Source organism: Chaetura pelagica, unplaced genomic scaffold, assembly GCF_000747805.2.
Source record: "Chaetura pelagica isolate M959 unplaced genomic scaffold, ChaPel_1.0 scaffold456, whole genome shotgun sequence".
Classification (NCBI taxonomy): domain Eukaryota; kingdom Metazoa; phylum Chordata; class Aves; order Apodiformes; family Apodidae; genus Chaetura; species Chaetura pelagica.
In genome coordinates this window covers 354,563-364,411 of record NW_009953574.1, presented here as the reverse complement: position 1 = coordinate 364,411, position 9,849 = coordinate 354,563, and the positions used below count along the sequence as shown (strand labels likewise).

Below are 9,849 nucleotides of genomic sequence, written 5' to 3'. Positions count from 1 at the left end.
GCCAAGGGATGAGGAGCTTGCAGCACAGACACAAACAGGGGCACATATGTGCTCTCTTGGGACTGACTCATCTAGCTCATCAGTTGCCTGGGAGCTGAATTCTGAGGACATTTTGCAGCAGAAGAAAAGCAGGCTTTCCTCAGCACTTTTCCAGCTATTGCAGGAATTCATATCCTACCTTTCCAGACCTAACATGCATCTACTGGGCACCACCTCACCTTAGCAACCAGGAGTGAAGCTGATACCAGCCAGTTTTGCCACACAGAAATCATTTAATCTTGCACTGCATGAAACAGTGAGCAGGAATCTGACAGGCTTTGCAATGTGAGTCCACTGTGTAACAAGTGTTGTAGACAATAGAGTTCAAAGGGAATGACAGAGAATATCAACATCTTGAAGTGTCACAGATCTTATGATATCAAACTGTATCTGTTCCATCAGAAAGTCGTGTACCAGCATCTGTCAAACCACAGAACCCACATCCATTACTGGGGACCCTGAGAGCACAGAGCTGTTGCAGCTGCAAACATAAACAAGGGAGGCAACAGGAAGGGAAGGTGAGGATGACATGCAGGTAACTGCACTGGAGATTTGGGAGAATGGGAGATCTTGTTTGAAATATATGCTTGTCTTCTAGAGCCTCTCAGGATATCTAGCATACTTTCATCAAACTGAAGTATCTGTGATATATTGAAATAATGAATTGACTTGATTTCCTTAATTCTATTAAAAATGTCTTTTGACCAATAGGTAGCATTCAACCATTATAATTTTAAGATAAATGTATTCTTAAATAGAGCATGTCACGATTAAGGATGTATCATACCTACTAACTTATTATACCTGAAGAAAACCCACAAATGCAGCAGATTTCCTGAAGAGGAAGACTCAGGGAGATGTGCCACAATAAGTGGCACTAAAGCTGAAAATATCAGGCTCATTGACTAAACAAATTTTATGCAAAACATAGGTCAGGTTGTTCACAACTTTCCTCATTGCCTGGGTCTAGAATAAGAGGGTGCTGTTCAACCTGCTGCTTTGGAAACCTCTGAAGGACTTAATTGTCCCTGTACACATGGCAGAGGAGCTGGCAGCCTTGCAGCAGTCTGAACTCTGAGACCTTCTGGGAATCTTTAACTTTCCCTTCTAGACTCAGACAACTCCAATTCCCTGAGGGTTTGTTCAGGTGGGACATGAAAGCATATCACAAGCTCTCAAGCACTTTCATTTCTATGACTGGCATGTGCTGCAGATGACCCCAGGAGCACCAGCACCCCTGCAGACCTGCTGTCTTCATCCTGCTTTTGGGTTATATTTGATCTCCCTTAGAGAATAATTTTAAAGCATGGGGTAAGAAAAGCTGGCCCACACCTTGATTGAAATGGTGCTTCACTATGAAAGCCCCAGGATAGAGTTCTCTGGCTCTAAAGCAGAGGTTGTCCTGTTAGATGATTGCCTGCTGGGACATGTAACAGCAAAGCCTGACACAAGACTCAAGAAAATATTCACATTTATTTTAGATAGGATGTATGATCCCAGAATGTGAACTAATGCTCCTCTGAATTCCATACTCAATCTTTCCTAACAATATTCATGGAAAACATTAGTAAGATGGAAGAGTCCAGCTGTAACCCCATCTCCCCCCCTACCCCAACGCTCTGAAAAGTAACAACTGCAGTTTGATGCTGGAAAAAGATGCAGAACTAGAACCTACACCAAGGTGTGAACCCTGTACTCAGGACATCAGGTTCACCAGCTGAGTTCCTACCCTCTGCCCTGTCACCCTCAATCTCATTGGGTTACTGTCCCACAAGACCTTGGGTAGTGGCAGAAGAGCCTGCCAGACCCTGACATGGAGCCAGTCTCTGCCAGGAAGATCCAGAACACTGTGCCTGTGGTGTTTCCGAGACAGCTGAGATCTGCAGGGTGTTTTCCTGTGAAGGCATCTCTTGTGCAGCACTGCCTCACACACTCCACAAGATGCCTTTTGAATACCTAAGGGAAGAGGGCAGTGTCCCACTAACACTGTTTGCATACTGATCAAACCTTCGGAGCCCCCAGCAGCCTGCTGGGCACTGCTGAACACTCTGCTCATACTGATGACCACGGAAATCCCAGCTCTGATTTCAAGGGAACACTTTATACCTCTCTGGATCAGACCCAGTGCAAGCCAGACTGGATGCTGCCTCATGAATCAGAAATTCAGTGTCACAATCAAAGTGTAGGAGGTCAAGATTAAAAATTAAACCCAGCTGGATACCTCCAGACTGATTTTGACAGCTCTCTGAACGTCTGACTTTGTTATTGTTGCTCTGTGGTTATTTTTTTTACACAGCCAGGAAAGAAGTAAAAGGCACAGCAAGGAGGAGGGGAAAAATAAGCACAAACATTCCAGAAGGCAAGATTTCAGTCAACCATGACTCAGGAGGAGAAAGTGCCACCCACTGAGCGGCACAGGCCGCAGCTCGGTGCAGTGATGCCGCGGTGAGTCAGGAGCCGCCCCCGCTGCCCCCGCCTTCCTGCAGGGCCCTCCTGGGGCTGCCACCTCGTCCCACTCCCCTGCCCCGAGCACATGGGGTGTGACAGGGACACAGCCCGGGGGGTCTGGCCGGAGAGCCCACGGCTCGGTCCAGGGCAGTCCGGCTGCACTGGAATCCCCGTCCCTCAGGAGAGAGAGCTGCCCAGGACTTACACTCCATCACCTCACTTTGAACACTTGTGATGAAAATGAGCTAGGATCACCCCAGCAGGGCTGCAGCAACGCAACTATGACGCTGCTGCTTAACGCAGCTGCTCCAAAACAGGTTCACCTGCTGCTGTTCAGCACAGCAGCTACCTGAGGTGAGGCTTAAAAAGCATTTCCCCAGGTGACAGCACACAGACCCTGCTACAGACCAGGCTGCTGCCCCAGAGTTCTTCAACAGGCAGTGAACATCATTTGAGTGCAGTAATTGAGTTGTCTGCCCAAGTGCCAGGCTTCACAGCTCATACAGAAATTCCAGGGCTATCTAATCCCCAATCACACGCTGCAGCCAAAACCCAAAAGTAGCAGTGAGGCAACGAGCCAAGCAAGGGTCACATCAGAAAAAGGCATGAAATGAACAAGTGGAGGCTGGATTTGCTACAAGCATCTAAATATCTCTGTCAGGGTATACTCACCATCCTGGAATTCAGTACTTCTAGCATGTGGATTGCCCTTCCTCAGTGCTATCCATGTCCTCTTCCACATGTACAGCAAACGGTCACCTTGCCCTAAAAACCACTTTGGACTGGAAAGCCTGTTTGCATCATGTCCTTAGCCGTACTGCTTTCTGCCTGGATGTCCTTACCTTCTTGCAGAGAACCATCTGGTGATCAAAGAGAAAGAAAACACGCTGCTGGTTCCGTCCATAAGGCTGGTAAATCCAGGACATCTCTCCTGTATAGATCAGCTCTGAGCTGCGGTCCAAGATATCATCTCCCTAGAGGACACAGAGAACAAGGCTGAGTGAGCTGCTGCTCCCAGCAGGACAGTGGATCCATTTCCCTTTGCAGGACAGGGAGGAGCAATAACTAAATATGATTTTGGCCCTTCTGCAGCTCTCAAAGCCACTGGTCTGACTTCAGACCAGAAACCGGGGATAGGGGATAATTCTGAAGGAAGGGAAGTAATTGCATTTAATGATTTGACTTAATGATCTGAAAGGTCTTTTCCAACCAAAATGATCCTATGATTCTATAACTGAAGTACACGTGTGGACACTCGATGCATGGTCATTATGGTTCATGCTGCAATGACAAAAGAAACAGCAGAACTGCTGCTCCAGACACTACCCCTGTTCTCCCCTCACCAGGCACCCCCAAGACCCTGCATCTTGCTGCAGGTGCCAGTGGCACCCTAAGAGCAAAGCCCCTTCCTCCTGGCCATGGCAGAGGCACTTTATCCTCAGGGTAGCAAATTCTCTAGCATTCCCTCCCTTTAAAACACCATCCCAATGCACATCCCCTCCCGAGGTCTCAGGCCAGTTCCTGAAGTCATCTACACTGGGGTATCAATTCCCCCATCTGTGAAGCTGCCAAACTCATCCCTCCACATTGCTTCCTGTCTTCCCACTCATTCAGGCAATTCCAGTCCCTTCTCCCATAGTTTATTAGAGCTCCCCATCTCCAAAAATCTGTCAGGACCACCCCAGCTCCTCTGGCAGCCTCTGCCCCCCCAGGCTGGCACGGCCTCCCCAGCCAGCTGCCAGAACACCCTCACCCCTTCTCTGCCTCCGGCTAACGCTTATTTTCCTCTCCAGTTTTTTTTAAGGATTCATGAGCAGATGGTCTTGAAAACACAGCACTCTCTCTCCCACTCTCTGAGAGAACAAATGCAGTCACCCTCCACTAATTGGGATGAGCTGGACTTTTAAAAAAGTTAATTAAAATCTATTTATTAAAAATGAGTGAGTTCACCACCACCTGCCCTGTGGGCATCTCAGTGCATCTCTTGCTCTGAAACACCACAGAAGGAATCAGGATGACTTCAGCTAAAAGGTAAGGAGCAGGATTTGGGAGCAAGTGAGAGCAAAGGTTGCTTGGGTTTTTTTGGCTCTGAAACTGGTGCAGTTTTGGCATTGATGCCAAACTAGAACTGATTTCTGGGACAAGACCATCCCAAAATCTCAGCAAACAGCTTGTAAAGGTTCATTCAGCTATGGGGGAGATCTAGACAGACACACGTTTCTGGTACCACTTACACTTGTAGGTACAAAAGCAACAAAGAGTCATCCTCCTAATTTCTTGGTGAGGATTTCAGACTGCTGTTCAGGTAAATGTGTAATTAACCTTCCAGCATTGATTGGAAGTGACTGCCTGAGTCCCTGGGCCCTGTGACAACAGCAACTTCATTAAGTCACTGCATCATCATGCTGCAGCACAGACTTTCAAATCGCCTTAGCGAGGTGTTTATCCACCTCTCTATCTTCCTTCTGTGGCTGTGGGATCTGAAGGCCTAATTAGGGATAACTTCCTGGGAACACGGGGTCATTCCCAGAAGGGACAGGCTGTACATCATGGAATGTCTCAAGGAGTGTGGTGTGAGGGTCTGATTTCAGCCACGGTACCTCCTGGACCCTGCTGTGACAGCACAGGTACATGCAAGCCCTTGAACCAGAAGCCTCTAAAGAAAACACACCAGCTCCAGAAATTGCAGCCCTTCCTGGCCAAAAATGAGTTTATAAGAAGACAACTCATCCAAGCCTGTGGATGGGAGTTTTTATGAGAGGGGGTGAGCCTAGAAAAGGCTGGCTGCTAAAAACAGCCAGATTTGTCTTTTACTTCTAGGGTAGCATCTCAAGCCTGAGGACACGGAGGACCCTGTAAACACTTCTACTTGATTCTCTTATACCACCTTTTCCAACAGCATGAACTGTCTTCTGCTAGTGGAACATCCCCACCAGGGGAGCTCATGGGGTCTGTTGCAGGCTGGCAGCCAAGGAAGGGTTTGCTTTTCTGCTCCACTTGCTAACATGACTAACCCAAACATGCCTCCAAACCTGGTCCTACCTTTCTGAAATGCCTCACCCAGTCCTTCTCTAAAGCCAGTCCTAGACCTGGATCCCTCCATTCCTACACAAAACTTGGAAAAATATTTCTTTCCCATTTTTTTTCCAAGCAATTCCCAGAGAGGCTGGATCATTTGTATCTTTTGTAAGCTAAGAGAAGTACTGTTAAAAAAGGAAGAGGCTGAATTTCTAGTTCCTCAGAACTGGCAGATGTCCTACTGAAAAAATGGCTGAGTGAGACTGGATGTGCTCCTGAGGTCTCTTTCAACCTGACCTATTCCATAAGCCTATATTAAAAAAAACTCAGCCTGCATCAAGGGATTGCACTCTGCATCCTGCTACATTCAATGGGTGGCAAAAAAGAAAGCTGACTCCTCTTTTCTGCATGCAGTCACAGGCAGAGGCTGAGCACTGGGTGTGCAGTAATGGGAGCAGAAGGTCACCCAGATCCAGGCTGGACGGGTGCTTCACGCTCCCTCAAGCCTGCCAGGGCTGGAATGACATATCAAGTCCTAGGGCTAATGCTGAGTGTGACAGCAGATGGTCAGCTCTGCTACTGTGCAAAGATGTTGATCAGCTCCCCAAGGAGGCTGTAAGTGACCACTGCTTTCTGGAACAAGGAACTGGGAGGAACCAAAGGGTTTTCACTGGTGTTGTGAAAGAAATGCTGTTGGGAGCACCAGTGGGATGAGGAAGAGCATGGCCCTGGGAGCTGCAACACATTCCACTTCCCAGTCTGCCCCACTCCTTCTTTCCATGAGCATTCCCTGAGCAGATGCTGTCCCAGGCTAAGGCATGTTCCTCAGCCCATCCCACCCGCTCCCCTGTGCCCACCTCCTGATACGGCCCTTGCTGTCACCACTGGGCAAAAAATCCCCTTCACTAGTTAATGTTCAGTAAGCAGGGCTCTCTTCTGCTTGACACCACTGTTCTTTAATTAAAGATTGACAGGCTGATTAGCACTAAGGGCTCCAGAAAGATCAGAAAAAGGAAAGCAAGATAAATGTCCTTTTCATCAGGCTCATTTTTTGGTACCTTCTGTTGCTGGGGGAGAAGAACAAAAAAAAATAGAAGGATCTGTTTCAGTCTCTGATGCAATTTTTTTTCCCAGGAGGATTTCTCATCAGGCTGTCCTCAGTTTGAAAACACTACATTGGTTGCATGCATCTTTTTTTTCATGTCATTCTTGGATTCAATAACATAGTATTAGGCTGAGGCCAACTATTACATAATTAAGGGCACCAAGTCTTGATTTAAAGGATCCGTAAATAACAAGAATGGGAAGAAGTTTAAAAAGACAGTGTTCATTATACTTCTCAATTATATATATTTTCCCTTCATGTAAATTTAACATTCTTGAAAGCTGCCAAAGTGGCAACCCATGGGAATCTTTGGTAGAAATAGCTAGATATCTACATAAACCAAAGTAATCTGTTGAAATAGCAAGTTAAAACTGATCTGGGCTGATGAGCAAGGCTCTCTCCTGTGCCCAACATCCCACCACTGGCTCAGGGAGCTCCACAGATCCCCTCCCAGGGAATGGGTGCCACATCACCTCCCTCCTCTGAGAAAAACTTGGTCTGAAAGGGAGGAAAAGTGTTGCTGGCAGCTGCCCCAAGGGCTGGGAGGGAGCCTGAAATGCTGCCAGGATTGCTGCTCCATTTTGCTTTGGCTTGGTTCAAGTGCTGTATCAAAAGGTATCAAATAGAGTGTGAGAACAGGCTTCTCTGCTGGCTGTCCAGCAAGGACCACCAGGAGAGGACAGGAGAAGGGACAGCAGGGATGTGCCACACCTTCTCTCCCACTGCCACATTTGGGTGCCTGCACATCCAGCACTGCCCAGCCTGGGGCTTGCAAGGACCTAGAAATGGTGATGGACTTTGTGGAAATAATCTCTTCATAGTACTGGGGGGTGTGGGTACATCTAGATATTATCCACTGACCTTTGAGCTCTGTAACTCTCTCTCAGAGGGCAAGAGCACAACAAGGGACTGAGCACATAAAGGCTGCCTGGGACAGGCTCTCTCTGGTCTGTTTAAAGCCTGGTCCAGAGGAGACCTTTCAGGCTGTTCTGAACCTGCTCCAACTAAATGTGTGTGCTGGGTTTGCCTGCCTGCCTTTAAATGTGACTGCCTTGATCTGAGGGTATTTAACTACAAGCAAGGGGATGATGCTGAGCAAAGGGAAATAGAGGTTGAACATCAGGAAAGACTTCGTAACATCGAGAGCTCTCAGACATTGAAAGGTCTCAGCAGGAGGTGGTGGAAGCCCTACATTCTGCACCATTAACAACTCACAGGACAAAAGGCACTGGAGAACTGGTGTAGGCAGGGGCAGCACCTCTCTAGGTCTGTTTATGTATTGGAAATCCAGGTTACAAAATAAAGAAGTGAGTCCCACGTGGCAACAGGCCAACCCAGGCTTTTTGGTCAAGACCACGTTCCTACAAATTTCTACAGGAGCACATTTATTAAAGAGTGATTTGGATTATTTCTCATTTACAGCAGTCAGTGAGATCAGAATCTTCCCCAAAGATCCTGCTCAGTCATCACTTGTATAAAGCTGCCAATAATTCCTTATGACTTCAAGTCCTGGCTGCTACAGCTCTGCCACTAGAGTCAGGCCACCCTTTCCTGGTCCCATTTTCAATTTAAACCATCAGACCCTGCTGACATGAGTTCTTGGAAAAAAATCTGGCCTCGGTTAACTCGAGGATATTCACATTTTTCAAATGCTGACCCTGAAATTCACTTTCATGGGGTCATGCAGAAAATCTTGAGGGATCAATATGATTCCTGAAACACGCAGGCACAACTCCATGGGATTCAGTAAAATCCCTTCTGTTTAAATTAGCTAGGACATTTCCCCTACTTTTTCTATTTTGATTAGGATCAGCAATACGTAAAGAATCAAGCAGTAAGTCCTCTGCTCGACCTAACTCATTCTCTAGTGTTCTCATCACAACTCTATGACTCTTCTTGAGCCAAAATACAGAATAAAAATAGCAAAAAGGGTGTTTTGCATTGAATGGGGGCATGGGCTGTGCTCCTATTGGAACTCTTCGATCAGCAGCTGGTTTGGCTGCATTATGAGAAGCTGCAGGATGTTGCTGTAATATGTGCTTAAAAATTGAAATAGTTGAAAAAAGCCTGGGAGAATGATTTAACAAGTCCTGAGGATCGGATGGAGATAAAGAATGGGTACTGCTAAGCAGGAATGAATTATCAAGGATATGGCTAAATAAAAATGAATTATCAACTGAGCTAATGGAATAGATAAAGAAACTGCAATTCCATAGATCCTATGTGGAGGTCACCTTGACTTTCCACTCACACATGAATATTCACAGACTTGGAATTGATCCATCCCTAATCTAGATTTATTTACAATGAGGGTCTAAGCATTTCTTACAAATGACATAAGCTCATCACATGGAATATACTGAAGGCTGAAGATATATCTGATGGTCCTGTCCCTCCTTGAGAGCAGTTTTCTAATTCTGAAAATGAGTCTGGGTGTCAATGAGAGAGGTTTCTTCACAGTAAACAACAATAAAACAATCAAGCAAATCACCTGCACTCCCTGCTCTCACAGCCAGTCATCATTTAAGAACCAGCTATGATTGCCATCTATCTTTTATCAAGACAGCCAAGGTTGAATCCAGCCTTCATTATAGCAGTGAAACTAATTCAGTCAAGGATGTACATAATCAGAAGATGATGGATCTGTTTCTCTCCCTCTCCTCCCAGCCTGTCCAGATCTTTTCCAGAAAAAAATAAGAGGTTTATTGTCTCTTTCCCATAGACTAATTTACACAGTATGATCCCACTGACTTGAGTGTGGAGTTATTCCAAATCACGACTATGAGGAAGAAGAAAGGCTGCTCCATCATTCTAAGTGTCTACTTGTTAAACACATGGATTGATGGCAACATAAAGAGGGATTTACAAAAATATTTGTCCTCAGGCTGCTTCAAAAACCCTATTTACAGATTACATACATACAATGATTTTTTTTTTAAATCGGGGACAAAAAGAAAAGGAGAACATAATTTTAGTATGGTTTTTTTTAAAACACATAGCAAAAATGTAGGAGAGTGAAGGCCTGTTAGTGAGGAATCCCTAGTGAGGAATCCCTCTGCTGACTTTGCCTTGCCCGTGTTCCTCAGCTCCTTGATTATCCTCACAACACACAGGGCTGATTCAGAAATAACTTTTAAGTGGGTGTTCTTTTTAAATGTGCAAATAGCATCTTCAGCTTAATGTGCTGGCTTCTAATCATAAAGCAACCACCAGAAGAGTTTTCTCTATTCTCTTAACCT

The 9,849-nt window shown here is 46.0% G+C and overlaps 1 protein-coding gene across 2 annotated transcripts in view; it reads right to left on the bottom strand.

The window, feature by feature from the left end:
- Positions 1–9,849, bottom strand: part of ARHGEF9 (Cdc42 guanine nucleotide exchange factor (GEF) 9) — a 56,168-nt gene that overhangs the window by 25,172 nt on the left and 21,147 nt on the right. For both annotated transcript variants that reach the window (XM_009999643.1, XM_009999642.1), the window contains exon 6: positions 3,330–3,461. In XM_009999643.1, coding sequence (XP_009997945.1) covers positions 3,330–3,461 — 132 coding nt within the window. The remainder of the gene's footprint in view (positions 1–3,329; positions 3,462–9,849) is intronic.